The 24,383-nt window shown below is 34.9% G+C and overlaps 1 protein-coding gene across 1 annotated transcript; it reads right to left on the bottom strand.

Moving 5' to 3' along the window:
- Positions 1 to 2,019: 2,019 nt before the first annotated feature.
- LOC125654022 (protein-serine O-palmitoleoyltransferase porcupine-like) lies at positions 2,020 to 15,118 on the bottom strand. Its single transcript, XM_048883764.2, has 13 exons — positions 15,001 to 15,118; positions 12,013 to 12,310; positions 10,590 to 10,803; positions 10,078 to 10,121; positions 9,482 to 9,669; positions 9,021 to 9,127; positions 7,787 to 7,900; positions 7,560 to 7,660; positions 7,393 to 7,469; positions 7,231 to 7,294; positions 6,881 to 6,966; positions 6,016 to 6,120; positions 2,020 to 5,607 (listed from the first exon to the last, which is right to left on the bottom strand). The coding sequence occupies exons 2-13, from the start codon at positions 12,257 to 12,259 to the stop codon at positions 5,509 to 5,511; spliced, it is 1,446 nt and encodes a 481-aa protein (XP_048739721.1). The 5' UTR covers positions 12,260 to 12,310; positions 15,001 to 15,118; the 3' UTR covers positions 2,020 to 5,508.
- Positions 15,119 to 24,383: the final 9,265 nt, after the last annotated feature.

Here is a 24,383-nt window from a genome sequence, read left to right as displayed (position 1 = left end):
GGTGTACACATAAATACACGGTAATTCTATAAACCTGTTGTTATTTGTAATGACAGTATTTTTAGATAATTAGAAGTGTCAATGTTGTCCACTTTTGGAATACGTAGTTGAAATCTACCTTGTGGTACAACGTACCTTGCACAAATTAAATTCCTCACATGGACAAAGTTCATAGTAAGACAAGCATGTATGCCCCCTGTGGTGCAAAATTGAAAAGGGCTATATACACATGTATCGTTTAATTGATAGTAGTGCCAAAACAATTTGAGATATTGAGCGGACAATGTCTTTCTATGTCCAGAGTGGATTAACCTTTGACCTCAAAACCAATAGGGGCCATCAACTCCTTTAATTGACCTTGGATATACCAAGTTTGGTGTCAATCCAGCTAATGGTGATTAAAATGTAGGAGACAATATATTACCAAGTCCAGTTTAACCTTTGACCATGTGAACCCAAAATTAATAGGAATCATCTACTCCTTATGGTGTACCAAATATGATGTCTGTCAAGTAAAGGGTTCTCAAGATACTGACCAGACAGTATCTTCCTATGTCCAGAGTGGAATGACCCTTGACCATGTGACCTCAAAATTAAATCATGTACTTGGGAATTACCAGTGCACTAAGTTTCATGTCTGTCACAGCATGTAACATTTCCTCACCTTAAGTACCACCTCTGTAATGCACAGGAAACTGATAAATCAATTGTTTTCTGATTGGATTAAGTATAACTGAGTGATATCGAGTAACATTTTATAAGTCAGGATTTGAAATCCTTCAAAAACAGATCATATCCCTACTCGGTGTTGATCAGTGCTCATCATTATACACCAAGATGTTACTGAAATCTCCGTACTGAACTCTCGGATATCACTATACCAAGATGTCGCTGAAATCTCCGTACTGAACTCTCGGATATCACTATACCCATCACTGAACATCAGGATATCTCTATTGAGTATTGACGACACAGGGATATCACTATACCCATTACTGAACATCAGGATATCTCTATTGAGTAACGACAACACAGGGATATCACTATACCCATCACTAAACATCAGGATATCTCTATTGAGTATTGACGACACAGGGATATCACTATACCCATTACTGAACATCAGGATATCTCTATTGAGTATTGACAACACAGGGATATCACTATACCCATCACTAAACATCAGGATATCTCTATTGAGTATTGACGACACAGGGATATCACTATACCCATTACTGAACATCAGGATATCTCTATTGAGTAACGACAACACAGGGATATCACTATACCCATCACTAAACATCAGGATATCTCTATTGAGTATTGACGACACAGGGATATCACTATACCCATTACTGAACATCAGGATATCTCTATTGAGTATTGACAACACAGGGATATCACTATACCCATCACTAAACATCAGGATATCTCTATTGAGTATTGACGACACAGGGATATCACTATACCCATTACTGAACATCAGGATATCTCTATTGAGTATTGACGACACAGGGATATCACTATACCCATTACTGAACATCAGGATATCTCTATTGAGTATTGACAACACAGGGATATCACTATACCCATTACTGAACATCAGGATATCTCTATTGAGTATTGACGACACAGGGATATCACTATACCCATTACTGAACATCAGGATATCTCTATTGAGTATTGACAACACAGGGATATCACTATACCCATCACTAAACATCAGGATATCTCTATTGAGTATTGACGACACAGGGATATCACTATACCCATTACTGAACATCAGGATATCTCTATTGAGTATTGACGACACAGGGATATCACTATACCCATTACTGAACATCAGGATATCTCTATTGAGTATTGACAACACAGGGATATCACTATACCCATTACTGAACATCAGGATATCTCTTGAGTATTGACGACACAGGGATATCACAATTCATTGTAATGACAGACAGCAGAATCTCTAACCATTACGCTTTGTATGAAAGGAGAAAAAATTCACAAATCTCATCAGACTGAAAACTAATTTATTACATGTGTATCATTAAAATCTGAGATCCAAACAAACATCTGTATGTCTTATGTGAGCTTGATTCAGTAGAATTTACAGTTCAGTTCTTTTGTCACTGAAACAAGAGCAATAATTTATTGTCTGCACCAAACTGACATTTTCTGTTTTTCCATTTCTGTAGAACTGAGAAGGGTATGCCAAATAACTCATTTATTTTGAGAATAGCTCAATTTTAAGTAAATAAATGTAAAAAACCCCAGATGCAATATTAAGGTAGCTCACTACATCAAGACTTGCACATTTTATGACAGTACGTCACAAGATGGCGATTTAAAAGTTTTCGTGAAATTATATGTATCAATCAATCTGTTTGTATATCTATGCAGCTCAGTGGATAAGATATTGGATTACTGACCTGCACATCCAGAGTTTAAATCCGCCAGTTTAAAAATCATGTTTTTTCCCCCGTTTCGGATATTTTTTGCCTTTTTGACATATGTACTTATTACATTTCATCATGTCTTTCATGATTAAATAATTTTGAGCTGATTTAATAAACTCTTTCAAGGTGTAGTGAGCCACCTTAAAGTGATATATTCTGCCAAATTGATAATTTACAATTATGACCGAAACATTCCTAGTGTTTTATAACATATTGAAATGAACATGAAAATAAGCATAAGAAAAAAATATTTATCCAGGAATCTGCAATGAAAACGACATATCCATATCGAAATTGTCAACAGTATACACTTTTACATAAATATCATTTACCATAAAACTCATTTACAAGTCAGTAGAGCTTATTCTATTTGAAATGAATTTTCGAGGTTGACTGGCAGCCATGATGTTTGTAAGTACGGTACCATTGAGCATTAGGTTATGATCACAGAATATTAGTCCACTAGTCATGTTATAAGTCTTTAAGTGTCTTGAGTTACAAACAAACTTATTGCGACACATACCTTTCACCAATGACAGCTATTTTTTCTTAATTCAATTCGAGGTAATTGACCTTGGTATTCAAATCATGTCGAGGTCATAAGATCATTATTCTTGGTATCATTCAAAGGGACTTTATAAACAGGGAGTGCATGTCATGAATAAGCTCTGGTTTTGCTGTAGCTGTCTGGCAAAGGACGATTCGGAAGTAGCACCGATCAAATCAAGATTTTGTGAAACACTGGTGCCCCTGTATGGCAGCAAAGTTGAAAATGACCAAGGTCAATGTTTGTCAAAAGTAGGTCATACTCTGTATCAAGGTCAAGAGGTCAGAATTTTGTTACCTAAAGAAGTCTTGTCATATATTAAGGAACACACAATTGAAGGACGTGAAAGTCCTATCACTATATTAAACAACTGGTATTCTAAAGTTATGGCCAGGATTCAAGTTTTTCAAAAGTAGGTCAAACATCTAGATCATAGTCACAAGGTCAAAAGTTTTGGTAGCAAAAGAAAGGTCTTGTCACAAGAAATATACAAGTCTAGCCTAATTGACGTTCATTAAAAACTTATGGCAGAGCTTAAAGTTTATGCAGATGGACTGACCAAAACCTATATACAGGGGCATTACAATATGTTTCAATTTGGGACATAAAGATGAGGATTAAAACAAAACACTGCAAAAAGTAAGCCAACATTCTCTGACTGGAAATACATATACATTGCATATAAAAAAGGATGAACTTTAAATTATACTGTAACATGAGAACATTTTTACAGTTAAGCACCACTAAGCAGTATTGCTGGATCTCACTCTATTTACACAGTCAAAATCTGAAATTGGCGTGTGTGTATATTTACCAGTATCCAAAATACACGTACACAGAGCCGTCCAGATTTCTACATCTGTATGGTTTCCTTGCACCCCAACCCCCATATAATTTTACACCAAATATCATTATCAGAACCCCCTTACACTTTTACACCAATATCATTAGGTTGTAATATTCAGCAGCACTACACACAGGCTAAGCAAACTACACACAACAAAACTCGTTTTTATACACACATGTAAGCTTACAATACTATAATTTGACTAGAAGTCCATGTGCTGACAACCTCCAATCATTAAGCCACTGTGTACATCACATATTAAATATTAATCTATCAAAATATACAGATATGACAATATCACAAGGTGATATTCATATAAAAACAATTCTCTTTTTGTTCAGAAACCAGCTGCTGACACTATGGTAAACAATTTTAATATATTTCAAACAACATGTAATTCTTGTTTGCAACATATCAATCTGCCTCTGTTGTATAACTACAGAGCTTTGATACTGTCTCTTGTTCAACATTTTGGCAGTAGTATACACATATCATGCAGAGGAAAAATAATAACTATAGGTTATGTAGAAACACTTATTTTCGTTGGGTCAAAATTTCGTGATCTGTAAAAACTTGCATACTTGCAGGGTCAAAGTTCATGGTCAGAGAGTTGTCCCTCTTTACAACAGAAGATTTTTTTTACCTCCTATGTTGAAGATCTAAATTCATGGACAACTCTGCACCGTAAAAAGAGCAGAAATTAGACCCGCCCCTAGAATTTACCGATTTTACAGTGAATAAATTCAAAACACATTGTATAATTACATGTAAATAGGTAATTATTTCTTGTAAATATAGATGTATATATATATATAAATCTTCAGTATATTATGCTGTTTGAAACACCATACAAATGACACAGGCCATAAAAAATATGACATGAAATTAAAGCTAGCACGTTGAAATTTAAAGGTGACTGTGACTTTAAATTTCAACATTCACACTATACCCTGTAGTTTTATGGGTTTAGAAGGAATGCTTTGAATTCACAATGCTTCGTGAAATTCTAGCTATAGTAAATGTACATGATCTACAAATAAAATTCATGAAATATGGAAATATGAAACATTTCTCTAATTCAAACAATAACAGTTACACCATTACATCAGATCAACTGAAAATTACAACACTAATTTATTTTTTTATCCCTTACAATCATGATACTGTAAACTTATATGTAATGTAACAATGAAATGAAGAATCCCAATTTATTTTTTTATCCCTTACAATCATGATATTGTAAACTTATATGTAATGTAGCAATGAAATGAAGAATTCCAAATATTTTGCTTATCAAGCATACAATGCATGATCTCTCTCTTTCTCTCTCTCACTCTCTCTCTCTCCTAGCTTTATGCATCTATCTATCACTTTAAAAAAAACTATATATTCTTATACTATACTATCTATAGGTATTCATTCATAAATGTTGCACATGTTGTAATTATTCAGAAGAAATTTGTACATCTATGTTGTAGTTTTCTAAAACATGTACATGTACAAGAATATATATACAAAACACATTTGCGATACAACCCATATACTGACAAACATTGAGAGTTAATTTAAAATATGATGGGAAGGAAAAGCACCTACAAAAAACAAATACTGCAGCCTGTTTTTAATTACCATTGTAAATTAATTAAGCCTTATCACACCAGTAAGTGGAATATGTAAGTCCCGAAGATCACCCAGTGGCTGAGGAAGTCTAGGTCTGACCACTTCTGTAGTGTGTGAGACATATTGTACCCCTACAAAAGAAAACAGCGAATAACTTATTCATGAATAACCATTTCTGAAATTCCTCCTAGTTATTTATTGTATTGGTTATTCATTGATTCAATAAACAACTAGGAAGAATTGTTTTAGCACACTAAATGGTAATTTTCCACTTTAAAGATGATTTCTATAAGTGTTTTTTTAAAAACCCATGGAAATGGAAGGGGAGATATAAGTTGATGGGGATGATGTGATTGTGCTAATATTTGACTCAAAAAAGTACATAAATTCAAAATTGAACGAATAATGTACTCTTCCCATAAATAGAACATACAGAGACTGTGAAATGCGTAATGAATTAATTCCCCACCATAATGCATGTGTTTTGTGTTTATGACATCATAGTTCAATGGGATTTCAAGATTTTACACGACTCTGACCTTTTCCGCCTCCTCGCTGCTGTCAAACATCAGTCCTAGGTAGGCTAAGTGAAAGACCGACAGACATCCAAAGCACAGGTTGGTGATCCTCACGTAAGGATGATCCTGTAACATAAAAACCAGGCTAAGTTTAAAGCTACACACGTATAACATCAATTTATCAAAATCTGAAGGTTATTAAATGGTAACACTGACTGGTATAATAATATCGACTAGTAAAAAAAATATTGACTGTAATCTGCAATTTGATTGGCTAGTACACTTGAGGTTTGAGGCAGACATAATTGTGACGTCATAATACAATGACACAAAAAACATAACATCAAGAGTAAATATTTTGTAACATATTCAAATTGATACATTTAAACAAAAACACAAAACTTAACAAATTAAGATGCAAACATCAAGCAATATGCATAAATTGCATTAAAAAGGATACAGCTTCTCCCTTCTTATTTGCAAAAGTTCATGCTAATTTAACGGTAGCAAACATCTGTTTTACTTGGAAATACACAACATACCAATCAAGTAGGGTGTGAAATGATTAACTTCATAATATACACATATGTTTTTCACCCACACTTCATTTATCTCCTTTCATATATTGTTTGTTGGGGTATTTATTTTTAAAGCTGAACAAAAATTAAACAGGTTGAATTTGCCAGGATGAGTTTAAAATGACACTTTATAAAAGCAGAGGATGATGAAATGATGTTTAAATCAGAAACACAAATATGACGTGGGGTAAAAATTTCCCAGTGCATGTACTAAACACTATCAGCAAGGTATGCTTCTTACATAAAAATTGACACAAAATCTTCAACACAAATGTGAATGTTAATATGTACACATGTAAGGCACTTACATATTGGTAAGTATGGGGGCAGTTTTCTCGGCAGGATCTGGCCTCCAGACATGCTTGGAATATCTGAGACAACTTCTTCCTAAATACTGAGCACATCAAAAGCATTCAGTATGCTGGCTGGCATTTCATCATATGTGATCATTTTTCAAAATTTGTCCAAATTCATGAAGGAAATATTGTGTCCATATATATAGAAGATAAAATTAATGCAAACAAAAAATCTATCAATATCATATGCACCCTGCATGTTAACACTTTTAGAACTGCACTAGTTCAAACACCTCATATTCTACTGCATTAATGATAGCAATTTATAATTAACACAAAAACAGAACAATTATATGACTCACTCATTTCCACATAGGAATAAAATCCCAGTGACAAAAGAACTGCTGCCAATTGAAAATTAAGGCCCTGAAATATAAAGAAAATTTTAAACTCACTATACCAAGTTTCATGTAAATAAATTCAATCCATAATCTTTAATATTATGGTAATTCTGATGGTCTTACATGCAGTAGACTGCTAGCTACATATGTCAAAATGACGGCTAAAAAGGTTCCGTGTGGACGGGCAATTTTGAACACATCTGGAAATAATAATCAACAGAGTTATTTCCCTTGGGCTTCAAATAGAACAGACATTTTGAGTTGAAGTTCACATGACACAAAATACTTACAGTTTTTCAACCAATTGTGCATGGGTAAATTCCAGTTTGTAACAACATCCACTAGAGACCTCGGCAGTTCAATGTAAAATGGTCTAGTGACAGTCACTCCACTTCAGTAATAAAAAAAACAAAGAATTTTTTTTTGTAAATGTTACATCACAAAATTATTGGCAAATTAAAACCTTAAGGTTGATTTTTCTTATGCATAGATGTTGAAAAATAAAGGAAATACTTACTAGTCAATCTCACCGGGGTTTATACCAGCAAGAGCTGCTGTCGTTTCTGAGACAAAACACACAAAATAATGACTAAATCTAAAGGACTGAGCATCTCTGTATGCACGTATCCATCTACAAACAAATAGACAAAGTAATGACTAAATCGAAAAGACCCAGAAATCTATATAGGCATGTATCTACCTACAAACAAATAGACAAAGTAATGACTAAATCGAAAAGACCCAGAAATCTATATAGGCATGTATCTACCTACAAACAAATAGACAAAGTAATGACTAAATCGAAAAGACCCAGAAATCAACATAGGCATGTATCTACCTACAAACAAATAGGCAAAGTAATGACTAAATCGAAAAGACCCAGAAATCTATATAGGCATGTATCTACCTACAAACAAATAGACAAAATAATGACTAACTCGAAAAGACCCAGAAATCAACATAGGCATGTATCTACCTACAAACAAATAGGCAAAGTAATGACTAAATCGAAAAGACCCAGAAATCAACATAGGCATGTATCTACCTACAAACAGACAAAGTAATGACTAAATCGGAAAGATCCAGAAATCTATATAGGCATGTATCTACCTACAAACAAATAGACAAAGTAATGACTAAATCGAAAAGACCCAGAAATCAACATAGGCATGTATCTACCTACAAACAAATAGACAAAGTAATGACTAAATCGAAAAGACCCAGAAATCTATATAGGCATGTATCTACCTACAAACAAATAGACAAAGTAATGACTAAATCGAAAAGACCCAGAAATCTATATAGGCATGTATCTACCTACAAACAAATAGACAAAGTAATGACTAAATCAAAAAGACCCAGAAATCTACATAGGCATGTATCTACATGTACCTACAAACAAATAGACACATCTAAAGAACTGAGAATCCTGTCTAAATTTAAAGAGTAAAAAACTGTACAATAGACAATTTCCGAGTGGCAGTCACATTTATGAAGATGCATCATGCTTAATAAAGCCTAATATGTCTACTGTGTGACCGTTGAGCTGAGTGATGACCCTTTACACTGTACATCAAGCAACAATGACTTTAGACATTTAATCCACCTATTCATTTAACATGGGAAATATAATGCAGTTGACATAAACAGCGCATTGTGATGTACGATCAGCTGCAATCTTTCTTCTTTCAAACCAAGCAATTTTAAATTAAGATGTTGATGTTAATTAATAAGGCACATTAATGACTTACTTGTAATTGCTATCCAGTATGATCCAAGATCCAAAACATGTTGAGAACGAAAGACAGAGCACAGAGAAGAAGCTGGATTTCATCACCTTCGTCATCCAATCTACAGCCTGATACAAAGAAAGGAACACTTTACCAAGACATCAATTCTCCAACAAAAAAAGAGCAGATTTCAGCCTGGTTATTTGTGGGGGTGGGCAGGGTAAAAGAAAAGAAGAAACGGAGGGGAGAATGGAGGGAAGGGGAAGGTGATAAGGTTGGAAGAAGACAGAAGAAAAGAGGGATAGAAAAAGTTGACAGGAGGGTGCAAGGAGCAGGAAGAGGGAGAGGTTGACTCACCACAGGGAGAAGGATGGAAGGAGAGAGATGAAAAAATGGAGAGAAAAAAAAAAAAGAGGGACAGAAACCAGGTGGCTGGAGGTTGACCCCCTCCCCCTTCAATATGTAGGGTTTATATAACTTACAAGACATTTTGATATATTTGTGGAGTAGATACTTTTGAAGTCTAAAAAGGATATCCATGGCCCAAAGATGACATTTCCTGCACAGAAGATGTAGGCCATGTAATCTGTGAATGATGGAAGGGAAATAACTCCAGATGAAATGTCAAAACCAAGTCCTATAACTTTCATTGACAGCATAATCTGTGCACCTGAAATAAAAATTATAAGAATAATTTTTTTTTTTAAAAATACAATTGGATGCGGATACCTATACATGGTTGTATTTGTCTTCATCATTTCAAGTGACAGTAAAGTGCATGTATCAAATACTATAACACCTACAGACAAAATTTTTCTTAAATTTCTACAAATTAAAATTTGACTTGAATATGATTAATAAGCAAGTGTTTGGACAAACTTAAGGCTGATGAATGGGTTGATTAAATACATTGCTACCACACAACTTCAAAATCATGACGTGCTATGTTAAAATATTAGAATTGAGTCATAACTGTGGTGCTCTGACTTGAAGATAGAGGTGATTCCAGCACACAATCTCAAATTTGTAATGAGCCTCTCTACAAAAAACAAACAGTCCTACCTCACATTCTTCCTACCTCTGACACTGTGCCAGGTCTTTTCTTCCACCACAAATAACTCACTGTAAATAAAAGAAACTCACAGATTCCAGTATTGACATTTAAAAAAAAGTTTCTAAATGTCAAGTAAACGCTTTTTTACAGACTCTGAAAATAATTCTTGATCATTGCAGTTTACCTTAGTTTTGTATCATTGTACAGTTGAACTTTGGTACCTCGAACACCGATATCTCAAATACCCTGGATATGTCGAAGTGATTCGGAAGTCCCAACTACTTACTCTATAAGTATTTTACCCTCGATATCTCGAATCCTAAGATATCTCAAAGTTTTTTCTAGGTCCCATCGAGTTCGAGATAACGGGGTTTGACTGTATTTGTATGGTTACAAAGTGACAATAAATAATGTAATTCAACATTTTAAGGAGAGTTTACCTAAAACATTTGTATATTTCAACATGTATCATAAAAGAAAAAAAATGTCAGATCACTTTATGCTAGTCTATATTGTGATTATCTACCAGCTTTTACCATATCACAATGAAGAGGAACGTAAACACTGCCACCAGAAGGCCAGCCATGTTCTGAAACCTCCACGCCGTAATCAGCAGAATCACGTACACAGACGCAGCACAGATGAGCAGGTAAATAATGTTGTTTCCGAAAAACATGTGGAGTGCTAACAGGCCACCCATACTGATGGAGAGGTTGATCAGCCATCGGGGTATCAGAGACTCCTCTGTGCCTGTTGAATAAACATGACATAAGTGTAGCTATTATTCATAGGGCAATTCATTACACATTGGGCCTAAAATATGGCATATTCATCATCTGAAAAAAGAAATCCAATTTGTTGAACTTTAATATATCATTCAGTGTAAATACTATTTAATAAAATATATCATTCAGCTCATTTTAAGTTATAATTCCTTCTGCTAAAAACAATAAAGGCACAAGCTCCAGGACAATAAAATCTAGATAAACTCACTTTAGGTCTATAAAGTCTCACAATTATAGAAGGTACATACAGTGAAAAGCTGAAACTGAAATCAAGTTTTATAAAGTCCTGGAGCCAGGTCCCTGATAATTTGAATAATGAAATGATACAGTCACTGAAACCTAGCATTATTCTGATATGTGTCTTCATGCTTACATCACAATGTTGTTTGTTTGGTACAGAAATTTATTCTGGGCAGAAAAATTTAAATCTCTTTTTTAAATTTTATAAACTACGATTATAACAAATTAGTGCCTCTTTGGCTGTATGTTTGTATTATCTATTTCACCCAACATTGGGACCGACAGCATCTAGCTTTTGTTTAAATCTCCAAACAACAGTCTGAGAGTTTTGAACATCTCTATGTCATATCTCATTATCTGTACACAGTATTCATATGATGTGAAACTTTAATAGTCATCATTTACATTATTATGGTGATGATATAAAATTGTACATTCTCAGATATCATGGAAAGTTACAGGATATTACAGGATATGTTACATGTTATCATGGGATATGTTACAGGAAATTACACCAACAGGATATTTTATAAGATATCATAGGATATTACGAGATATATTACGAATATTTTGGGATATGTTACAGTATATTATGGGATATGTTACAGGATATGTTACAGGAAATCACAGGATATGTTACAAGAAATTACAGGATATGTTACGGGATATTATGGGATATGTTACAAGATATTGCAAGGTATGTTATGGATATTACAGGATATGTTACAGGATATGTTACAGGAAATTACACGATATGTTACAGAATATTATGGGATATGTTACAGGATATTACAGGATATGTTACAGGATATTACGGGATGTTACAGGATATGTTACAGGACATTACAGAATATTACGGGATATTACAGGAGATAATAAAGGATATGTTACAGGATGAATAAGGTAAATGCCTGGACTTGGGTAGTTTCATTACCTGAGTATCCTACCACACAGATCAGTCTCGTAGTGATACACAACACATACAATGGAGCCAACATGTGGACTGTTTGTTGTAAGGTGGGGTACAAACAATTTTCTGCCAGTTCAAAAAACGAAATTCGAGCATACTCCATTTCATCATTATAATCAAGGTCATCATAAGCAGCTATCATTTTTTCCAAATCCTCCTCATCATAAAGGTTGGCATCGTCATAATAGTCGAACGGTTCCTCGTAGTCCATTGTCCGTTGTTTGTGTCATGCACTCACAGTGTTACCTAATCAATGCTGGTGCTGAAAATCAAAAGCATTTCAGTTTAACATAAAAAAAAATAAAATATATCAATTGATAATGTCTTTGTGATAGTACTGACAAAAGTACATGTGCACGTTTAATTTGCACGTTCTTTTTCCGAGATGTAAAAACATTAGTCCTGTTGGCAAGATCAATAAATTTATGTCTGGACTGGTAAATTCCACAAGTATGTCAGTCCAGATGGCTGATAAAACGTTTTTTTCATGACGCAGGGCTCAATACTTACATGTACTTATGAAATAACGAGACCAGTCAAGACCAGTAGCTTAAAATTGTACTAAACCTGACCTCATCTTCACTACACCTGACCTCAACATCACTAGACCTGACCTCAACATCACTAGACCTGACCTCATCATCACTAGACCTGACCTCAACATCACTAGACCTGACCTCTTTTATAGTACATATAGTTCTCTATATCTCAGTATCCTAAATAACATAGTATGTGTTGAATAATTAATATAAAAATTATTCTGTCATCAGAATGCATGTATTTCTAGAGATTTCAGTATAAAACAGGTCTATTATATAAAAATTACTTCTGTTGTATTCACCCTGATTGTTGCACATATTGTTTGACATAGCCTTTATTCATCCAAGATTACACAAAATAGCATAAAACTAATCTTCATTGCAACCCTGCATTAAAACATGCTCTGCGCTTTGATTTTGTGTACCCTTATCTCCCCTTTTTACCTCTGCCAGAGAAAACAAACTTTGGTCCAAAGTCAAATTGGGACACCGTCAGTGTAAACAAATCAACATCAGAAATTGGTAGAGATGTAAAAACTAACATATCAGTATATTATCTATCAATTAATTTCATTATATTCCATTGGAAAGGAAGCCAATAATTGTTTACTAAAAATATACCTAACAGCAGTTGTTGTACATCATCAGTAACCCATGATTGCTGTTGCTTTCTCTTACCAATCAGAATACATAGTCTGGACACTTCTCCAAGCGAATTTTTCGGTGTTGTGTCTCACAGAGTTATTACAAGATAGACCCTAGCGAGACCAACTGTGGATTACCAACTAAGTTGTTGTAAAGAAAATGAATTTCAAAATGCCACCAGAGGGCGTGACAGTAAGGATAAGTATGGGTAGAACATCTATATATTGAAAATGAAACAGAATAAATATTGCGGATTAAAAAGTTAAGGTGAACAATAACAATACCTTAGAAATTTCAATTATAATACAATAGTTTTATAATTAAACATGATACTGTGACACAGCCAGTTGGGCTACCTTGACTCAAAATAAACTAGACTGGACCAAGCTTTTACTAGTCGGTTGGATGTACCTTTCAGTGTCAAGCCCTGTGACATGATATAAAATTCAATTGGGTTTGGCATGCAAAATAATTCTTTAGTGGGAAGACCCACATTGTGGCGTCGGTGGCCGAGTGGTTAGGCTGTCAGACTCTCGACCGAAAGGTCGTGGGTTCGAGTCCTGGCCGCGGCAGGGCTGACGTTGTGTCCTTGGGAAAGGCACTTTAAATGAATTTCCTCACTCCACCCAAGTGTAAAAGGGGTACCTGGCTATAGACAGTGAAAGATATTGTTAGAATGTTAGTGCTCTAGTGCTTGTAATGCCAGCTTGCACTGTATGCTTCCTACGAGGCTGAGAAAGTTCTAGATTTATATAAGGTCTGCCGGGGTAATAATGTACATCGATTATTGTAAAGCGCTTTGAGCAGCATACGCTGGAAAAGGCGCTATATAAAACCAATCATTATTATTATCATTATTAAACATGGTGAATGGTAAATAATGCTAGGGGTGAATCAATATATCGAAATGTACCGGTATACGCCTGTCCAGCGATATACGATACGGTGTTTCAACGTTACGATATAATGTCGGGTTTTAAAATAGCCCTTTTAATAGTCGGGATCGAAGTTCATAATTTAAAAATGGCTTCTAACAGGAACATGATTCCTCAGACTTTAATACCTGCTTTTATATTGTGACATCGGAGATTCCTCAGACTTTAATACCCGCTTTTACATTGTGACATCAGAGATTCCTCAGACTTTTATCCCCGCTTTTATATTGTGACATCGGAGATTCCTCAGACTTTAATACCCGCTTTTACATTGTGACATCAGATATTTCTCAGACTTTAATCTCCACTTTTACATTGTGACATTGGAGTTTCCTCAGACTTTAATTGCCATTGTTTGTTTTGTTATGAAATAAAAGATATTAAACATCTTCATTTTTTTTATTTTGATATTTTACTTCAGAAAATGCTGAACTACATTGTAAATCCAATATATCGGATATCACATCAGAAAATATTGAATCACATCGTATCGGAAAATCTTGAGTAATACACACCCCTAAATCATGCCAATGAAATCAGAAAAATATGTGTAAGTGTAATAACTGAAAGTTCTCAGAGTGAGAATGAACAATGAAAGACCAATAAGAAAATTAGACGTGTTGTGATTGAGTATAAATTGGATTTCAATTAAAAATGACATTAAACTTGTTTTCCCGTAAGATACACTCAAGCATTAAACAATTTCAACTTAGTATTCCGACTGACAAATCTTGGTCCTCAGAAATTTTCGACAACAGTCTGCTTTCAAATGGAACCTTCAATATTCTAGCTGCCGCATGTGCACTAGTCTTTTAGAAGTGAAATATACTTACAAACATACATTGACAATTGTCAACATTTCATTAATGATGCCACTAAACCAAGACCTTTCTCAGTTTTTGATGCATCTCCGTGATTGTGGCAAAATTCATACAGGATACCGCATTATCGTCACTAATTTTAAAATGTATCCGGTAGATTTTCCCGGAATTTGAAAAAACCGGTGGATCCAAAATGATAAACTTATTTGACAGTGGCGGATTTAGAGGGGGCGCATCCCCTGTTGACTGGTCACAACAGCAGTGAATCCTATATCTCGATCAGGTTAACGGAGTAATCTGTAGCAAACATCAGTATGTAAAATCGACCTACCAATGGGTATGAAACACGTCAGACAAAATCGACCTAGCTAATGATAGATTGTATTTGCAAATGAGATCATAACGACTACATAATTTGCCAAATGCTGACTTTAAAGGGACTGCTTCGCTTTTTTTCTTCTTTTTTAAAATATTTTTCTTTTTTAAGTTAAAAATTAGAACTATAACACATTTGATGTCGTCAACCAAAATTTGGACCTTTTGGTTGCAAGGATAAGAGCAATATTTTAGCCTTAAGTTTATGTTACGTAAACAAAGACCCAAGTCTTTTTATGTTTACAAACAAACCAGTGAGATGTTAAGTTTGTAATTTAAAGCAATTCTTAATTTTGTTCAGTTACTTCAACTTTTGAATGACGCACTTTACCTAAAGATTAAAGTATACTTGAATTGTGATATATATGATGACCTTGGATCAATATCCATTTATTTTGAAAACTTCGTAAAGAAAAATTTTTGTCTTCAAAACAAATAATAAACTCTCTATAATGAGCTTTTTTCATGACATATAACCTTAATTTTTTTTAATGAAATCTTTCAAACATATCAATTAGACTGTAGATTTTGATCATATAAAGTGAAAAACAAAATTGGGGTGGGGTGGGGGTGGGGGTGGGTAGGTCCATGAATCAGTCCCTGTATATGAGATTGCCGTTCAAATGCCCTGTGACATCAACTTATTTGCTCGATTTAAAAACTTATCATATACATAGCATGCTCTCACGTATCGAATCAGTTGAGATAAAAAAAAATTAGTAAATAAAAATAAATAGATAAATAAATAAAAAATCATCATATGCAGCTGATGATCGAATATTGCTATATAAATATGGGAAATTGACAATGGAGAAACAGAAGTCGGAATGACTTCGTCATAAATTGCCGTTAACTCTAATCTACGTCCTGTAAAACAACCGACTTGCAGCACGTAGATATGGAAGACTCTGTGTCGTCTAGAACTTGCTCTACTCCCTATACTCTGTGTAGTTATGATATAGATAAATATCTGTAAGTCACCTGTTCACAGTCTTTAAATCAACCCTTGATTGTGAAAAGTAATAAAAGTATCCTACATGTACCACCACAATTCGAGTGGGTGGGGGACTTGTAAAATAAAAAAAAAAAAAAAAAACAACAACCTTTAAACCATCGTCTTCATGTTCCTAGTTTCTATGGATATACGGAGTTTTAACACTTGATACCAATCCCGGGTCTGTAAACCAAGACCAAAATGGCGCCTGCCGGTCGCTGGATGGTGAATGATCTGAATGATCAATTCATCGAAGTCTCATGTTTCTTCCATACTAGGGGACCTCTCATGTTTCTCCCCTTCTAGGGGACCTCTCATGTTTCTCCCCTTCTAGGGGACCAAAAAAGAGAAACCATCTAAATACTATTTTCTGGTCAAGAAAATGTTAATTCGATATCACACATAATGAGTCAATAAAGTGGTGTGGGAGGCTAAAACGATTCAATTTTAATTATTTTTTATGTTTATGTTTTTTAATTATTGATACTATAGATTCTGGTTATAGGAGACCGCTTGCTGAGATTTAAATCTCCTAAATATAGGTGGGCGAATTTGATAAATATCGGCCTACATACATAATTGTGTACTGGTGTAAATTACATACAGCCTGCCTCTGTACATGTAGTAAAGCGACCCACGGGTTACAAATCACATTAACCTTGAAATAACTTCTGCCTTGTCATAGTATAATTTTTCTCGCTTACAGTTGTTCCATTTAAAGTAACTATACGCGGCAGAAAATTACACCACGATCATATGGCTATACAAGTCCTTGTTGAGAAAATCCAGAATTAGATTGATGATTTATTCAAATTCACAAAAACCTCTATTCTGTGTTTATCCTGCAAAGGTGCACTACTATGACACCCATCGCGGAATGAATCTAGGCAAATGACTTCCTGCATAGACTGGCAAGTTTTCTAAAGGACCATCACCTTAAATAGACATTCAATTTACTGTGGCATATCTCCATGATGTTATAAATATATTTTCGAAGGTTACGCCGCCCTCGGCATGATGTCAGTTTAAAATGCGACTGATAGATAATGACTCTACAGGAACATTGGCACTCGAATCCGCACCCTCACCCCACCCAAAGTCTCTCTATTTTAGACCAACAACATTTCAATAAATATGTGATGGATAAATGACGTCGCTTCTAGCCCACGGTGGAGATACTTTCTATGAACTACATGAATTCAAAACCATCTCGTTATTTACTTTACTTTAAAAAAAATTCGGTCCCCTGTTGATTAAAACCATTCAACTATCCACATGTGAAAATACAGTAATTACAGATTTGGTCTATTGATTGGAACCATCCATCTATTCAACAGTGATATTGTGTATGAAAAGCTCTTACCCAAGTTCTTAATTCATTTCATGAAAGAAGGAAAGTGGATTCAGTTGATGAAATTTACTTTACTCGGATTAAATCTAAAGAAGTTAGCTCCTGTAAGGATACGGGTTCTCACCGTCGGAAACCCGCTGTCGGTCGCACTTCTTTTACCTCCCGTGATACACAACGCCGATATTTTCGCTGGAAGGTGTGTCTCGGCTTCTTTATGCGATTGGTCGCTTCACCATTCATCATTGCGATATTCAACCAATGAAAAAGCTCACTATTTCCAGTGTTCTGGAGCATAGAAAAGCATGGCTTTCGGAGCGAAGATTTTGACAAATTACAAAACTTTCAGCGAGATACTTTACAACTTCTTTGTCAGTTTGTTTTGAAATTAATTTTATTCAAAATATAAACACACCTAACAACTTATCTCTTTCCTCCCTCAATTGGTCCACTTTCGTGACCCTTGTTTCGTTGAGTTTGCATACCCGATTTATTTGCACGCAAATGATGTGTACGTTGGGTGAAAGTTGAGGCACTCTAGAGCATAGCTGTACTGTTCAAATGAAGTTTTTGACGACAGAGCCCTAAAACCCCGATTGTTGATAGTGGAACAACAAAACACACACACTTTCATGGACGCCGCCATTACTGCTGACGCTTAGAATGTCGGGAATACTTCCGGCGATTCCCATTGGTCCTCGATATGTCACGTAAGGTCGTGTATGTTAATGAACTATGCGAAAATATAGGCTTTGTGTCCCACGGGAGGTAAAAGATGTGCGACCGCACGTAGATTTCCTACGATGACAGGTACTGTATCCAATGATATTTGGGATTTAGAATCTGAGAGGAAATTCAGGGTATCGTGTACAACAAACTTTAACCTGAAATTAAACTGTTATATAGTGATATATCTGATGAAGAATTGGTAATGGAATCAGACTGGTTATAGCTGAGTCTCAAGTAGCAAATACTAATTCCTCCTCGGAAGATAAAACAGAATATTGATAGTCTTTTTGTAAAACCTATTTCTGATAAACATTACACATTTTTACTGTATCTGAAGAACCAAACCAAGCGCATTAGAATGATCATTTCTAGAGTTGAGATAAACATTTGTACAACACTTGCTTAGTGTGATTTTGTTCTAAATCATTATGAGCCACTATAACGTACCGTACGTCGCTAACTGTCGGAACAACTTGTATGTGACAAAATCGGTCGCTGTTCTCAGTGTTCTGATGTAGTCAGGTCCTAGACGAGAACAAAGCAGTGACAAGGACCAAGAAGCGAGTAACGTTGTGCATGGGATTATTAGTGGATGTAAAATACAATGTGCTTCAATGAACGTGATACAAGTAATTGTGTGGATATATCAGCTCAGCGTGTACTGCAAATAAAAAAGGCGTTTTACTGGGAAAAAATTAAAGTTTTTTCTTATTTGCAACCATTAAACTAACAGTAACTGTTGAATTTTTTTTCCAACAATAAACCGTTTACTCTTCAACAGTTTAATATTGAATTGTTGATTATTCAACTGCTCAGTATATTGAATAGTCAAACTATTCAATGACTAAACACAATGGATGATGTCACTGAAATCTTTAAATGGATGTTTATTATATCAAATATGTCATTTTTCTTAATTCTACCCCACAAGGAGTTCAACCTAATTCCTTTTGCAAATGCGTACCGGTATTTTCCTTTGCAACAAACAAAATGGCGGAAACGATTGATTGATTGTATACTGTTTAACGCCCCCTTGAGAATATTTCACTCATATGGAGACGTCACAATTGCCGGTGAAGGGCTGCAAAATTTAGGCCTATACTCGGCGCTTACGGCCTTTGAGTAGGGAGGGATCTTTATCGTGCCACACCTGCACAGACTGAAATATGTAAAATGCAAAGAATCTAAAACATGGGTGCGAAACTGGTATTAAATCGTAAGAAATTTGACAGCTCTAGGGATGCTCTCATTGACCTACATTGGTTACCTATCGATTCTAGAATATCATTTAAATTATTGGCCATGTATAAGTGTCATGTGGGCGAAGCGCCATTGTATTTAACAGAACTTTTACGAAACAGGTACCAAATAAAAAGTTGCGCTCCGCTCAATCTTCTGAGAGTTGCTACATTGTTCCTTTTAACAGGCATAAAACTTTCAGTGATAGAAGTTTTGGAACCATTGGTCCGAGACGGTGGAACAGTTTACCGGCTGAAATAAGACAGTCCAAATTTTTACATACTTTTAAAGCCAGATTGAAAACATTTGTTTAGACAGTTTTAATGTACATGTTTTTAGTTTAGTATATGTAGAGTGTGTTTGCATGTATATGATGTATTCTTTATTCTTTTAAAGCTTTTTATATTATACATGTACAACGTCATTGAATACTTTGTGTAAAATTAGGCATTAAATCAAATAAAGACAGTTTCAGTTTCTGTGACACGGGACCTCGGTTTTTCCGGTCTCATCTGAAGCGGAGAGAAGAAAGGAGGTCAGTAAACAACACGGAATTCATTCATACTTTATTTTGTAGATTACGACAATGAAAATAACACACACGTTACACAAGTATATGTATACTACAAGTGGAGTAGGACAAAAAAAAAAGAGTGTAATTTTTTGATTGTTTTTTTTTTTTTTTTACAAATACATGTAATATCTATGTACATATTAGAATGGAAAAGGAGGTGAATATGTAATTGTAGGAGCTGAGCTTCCTAGAGGTGATTAACTCCAAGTTAAGGCAATGCCCCGCTGTAGTGAGCTGCAAGAGCGGGAACAAGCCTGAAGTTCAACAAACGAAAGGGGACATAATCCAAACTCCTGTAGAGGAGTAGAAGTGTGGCTACCAAGCAAAACTAGGTACAAGTCGTACTCTGTGAGATGACATAGCAGAGATGTACATCAAAGAGGTAATGATATCCCTACTGATTACGAATGGATCCAGTGGATGAACAAGAACAGGAGGAGTGGACGAAAACATTGATGAAAGGGATTTCGCACACTTAGCAGCTAGAAGGCAGAGTATGTATTCGTATTTACAGGAGTGTTTGTACACAGTTTGGCAACAAATTTGTATAAGGTTATTTCATTACAAGAGATTGGAAGTTTTCTGCAGGTTTTGTATAAGAAAATATTTGATTTACTGGATCAGGTCAGGGTCAGAAGTCATTCGATTTTGTCTATCAAGTTCGTGAGATAGATTGACAGCTTTTCTGACATTTTTTTCCCCAAGGACATTTATTCGGAAAATATCCCCCGTCCATATAACTCTGTGAATATGGTAATAAGTCATACAGTATAGGATAAATCTGGGATGGATCCTGTTTGCTTTTGGTATAAGTTGTGTAAAAAGGAAAACAGACGGGTCAAAATACCTTTTTCAGTAAGGTATTAGAATCCAAACGACACAATCGTCCTAGAAATAGCAGCTTTCTGTGTTCACTTCTGTAATAATAGAAAGGACATCAAAGAATGACTTGCAAATATTTGATCAACGCCATCATGGAAAGATACGGTAAGTGTATTTTTACACACAAAGAGTTGAAAAGTGTCAAGTTGTTTATGGTCTTGTGAGGACAATTTGTTCCAGATTTCCAGCTCAGTCACTCTTTGTAACAGTGATTGCATGGCCACCCACAGATCAACAAAGTTGATTTTTGAGCTATCGGTGCCAAAGGATGGATATTTTTTCTGTCGAAGACATTCTCTGTACCAAATTCATCATCCAATTGGAGAAACATGTGCAGAGTAAAGCATATTTTACTGTGTTAGGACCGCTTTTTGTTGATTTTCTGTTTATAAGATTCCCTCTGGACAATCATATTGAACTTTCGTTCGTGTGCATAGTATTTTCTATCCCAGCATATCATACTTTCGTTGTTCGAACACATATCTATAAGCTTCCATATGTATATTTCTTTTGCAATCTAATTAAAATAAGATCTTCTCTAACCGTTACACCGGAGAATAAAGAAGATCTTATTTTAATTGGATTAATTTCTTTTGATACGTTTTTAAACTGTTCATCTAAGTATTCAATATCTGTCTGATTTTATACCGTCGTTAATAGGAATAGATTGTGAATCGAACACAGCCTGATTGAGAGACATGTTGTAGTTCATATCGTAAGAAGTACTCACACAGATCATGGGTTGGGAAGTAAATAAGTTGACAAAGTCGTCATTTTCCTTAGAATTATCACAATTTACCATGTCAGTAAGATAACGCAAGGAAACATTAGAATTACTTCCATAGGCAGAACAACTTCCACTACTGATAAGCGTCATTTTCAGCGTTCACAAACATAAGCAGAAAAAATATATATCCCAGATCCAACAAATATGGTGATAAAGTTTATGTGTTTGGGGAGGGGGGTTGGTTGGTCGGAATGATTATGATCCATGTCCCAAGTCCTTGTGATCTTACCCTTCAGAGCCGTGCTTTTAATAGATTGGAATTTGCACTACCAGATGGAGCTTGCATTAATATGACTATTCAGGGTCTTGCTGGTTTTGCGAAAACGATTTAACCCATATTTTTACCATGTGAAACGTTGATCCCCTATTGAGGCACCATCTAACACTCCAAATTAACCTGCATGCACTATCCGTGGATGCTTGTATATTGATATGACTTAATATAGCAATGATTGTAAAAACTTCTCGTTATGTATTTTAATTTAAAAACTATGATTCCCCAATTATAACAGCTGGGAATTCCGACAGAAAGGAAAACAGAATAATTATGTAACTATAAAAATTAATCAGATACTGTCATAAGACAGTAATGCTTGCCTTTAGATATACTCTACATCGTTTGTAACTAGCAAAGAATTAAGCCACGATAGTTGTTTAATAAAATTCAGCATAAAATGCTCAGGTGAGAATATTACCTATGGGAGGAATACATTACCTATACATTGCCAGAAATGGAATTTTTCATCTCAATTTCAGATGTACTTTGTACATGTTCATGCATAAGGCGCTGGCTAACTGTAGCGATAAAGTGCACTATTGGTAGTTATAGATGTGACGTAATTAACTTTCAAAATATATTGGTAATATAATGCAACCTGGTCCCTTATGTTAGCATTTCATATACTGATTTCATAACTTACTAAAGAATAAATAACTTAGTAAATAATAAATTATGTCTGAGATGAAGTTGTGGAAGGAAGATGTCTCGCCTATAACAATTGGTTAATGCTTAAAATAAATGAGGAGTTTGGGGAAGAAGAATGTGTGATGGGCGGACCGGAATAACAAAACATATCTCCAAACTTTCTTTAGAAAGTTCAGGTATAGATATAATCTTTGAAAACGGTAACACACTTCATGCACAGGTGCTTGTGAGCAGGACTTTCTGCATATCCTTCCTTTTTCATATAGATGAGTTATCATCTACAGTGTAAGATCCGTGATATGATATTTTTAAAAAAACCGGTTTTTAAGCGGTATTTAGTATTCCGTTGAAAATTGAAATAAAAACAATTTGAAGTTACATATTTTATCAAAAATATACTCAAGGAATTCAACATTCACAAATACAGGGAAGGGGATACCGGAAGTACTGTCCATAAGCACCTGTGACGTCATGAAATATGCCTGCGTGAAGCATCGCAGTTTATACCCTCATGTATTTTCAAATATCAAACGACATCACAAATTCATCATTTTGACAATTTTCTAGATAGACGGATTTTGGGTCATGAAATATAAAGTATACATTGTATATATATTTAAAAAATGGTTGGGATTTCCGACAGAAATTAAAGTAAGGTTATAATCAGTGATGTCTCAGTATGAGCGAAAAATTCTCGACGGGACATAAAACAAACAAACAACCAACAAACATTTGTTACAGCATAAAAATTTGTATATACATGTTCATGTGAATATTCAACCAGTGAACAAGACACTATTCATTTTATTGAACATTAGAGAATAAGCAAGGATCCAGTTTGGTTGACATTCTTGTCTGTAGTTCTTTATAATCTATTGTACATGTAGTGTGTATGTGATCATGTAGATATTGTAAATATAGTAAATCAGCTTGAATATCTATTTATTACCGAAACAAAACAAAAACACCTCATTTAATATGAAGAGGCGAAGATAACGATGCAAATCTTATACAGAACATAAAATGGAGAATAGGGTAAACAGACTACTGGAAACATGTGAGGTGGGACCAGGTGTTCAGGAGGAGTAAGCATCCCCTGTTGACTGGTCATACCCGCCGTGAGCCCTATGTCTTATTCAGGTAAAAGGAGTAATCCATAGTCAATTTAAATCAACATGAAAAGATAGCCCTGATTGATATGAAATACGTCAGACAACATTTGACCAAACAACAGATTGTATTGCATGCTGACCACGAAGACCACTATATGCATGTCACGACCGTAGAATTTTGCGAAATATTGACTTTAAAACGAGATTGTTGAAATTTATGTAACATTAACTTATCTTTCGTAGTCTGTCGCGGTATAAAAATTGATCATACGTATAACATGTTCTAGTGTATAGAATCAGAGACACATAACATTGATTCGAGGCCTCGTATCTCAGAGTACTGCGCTTTCACAAATTCATGTGCATCAAAGTTTTTAAAAAATGTGTCTGCGACCAGTGATTAATTCTTGTGGCATGCTTGAAATATTCT

Source organism: Ostrea edulis, chromosome 7 (assembly GCF_947568905.1).
Source record: "Ostrea edulis chromosome 7, xbOstEdul1.1, whole genome shotgun sequence".
Lineage (NCBI taxonomy): Eukaryota > Metazoa > Mollusca > Bivalvia > Ostreida > Ostreidae > Ostrea > Ostrea edulis.
This window is presented reverse-complemented; position numbering and strand designations above follow the sequence as displayed.

Bases quoted from the DNA above. Each gene is read 5' to 3' on its own strand.
- LOC125654022 (XM_048883764.2), bottom strand. From the start codon at position 12,259: ATGGACTACGAGGAACCGTTCGACTATTATGACGATGCCAACCTTTAT. The intron at 9,128-9,481 runs GTAAGTTATATA...TCTTTGTATCAG, and splicing joins CAAATATATCAAAATGTCTT to GCTGTAGATTGGATGACGAA. The intron at 7,295-7,392 runs GTAAGACCATCA...TTTATATTTCAG, and splicing joins TAGCTAGCAGTCTACTGCAT to GGCCTTAATTTTCAATTGGC.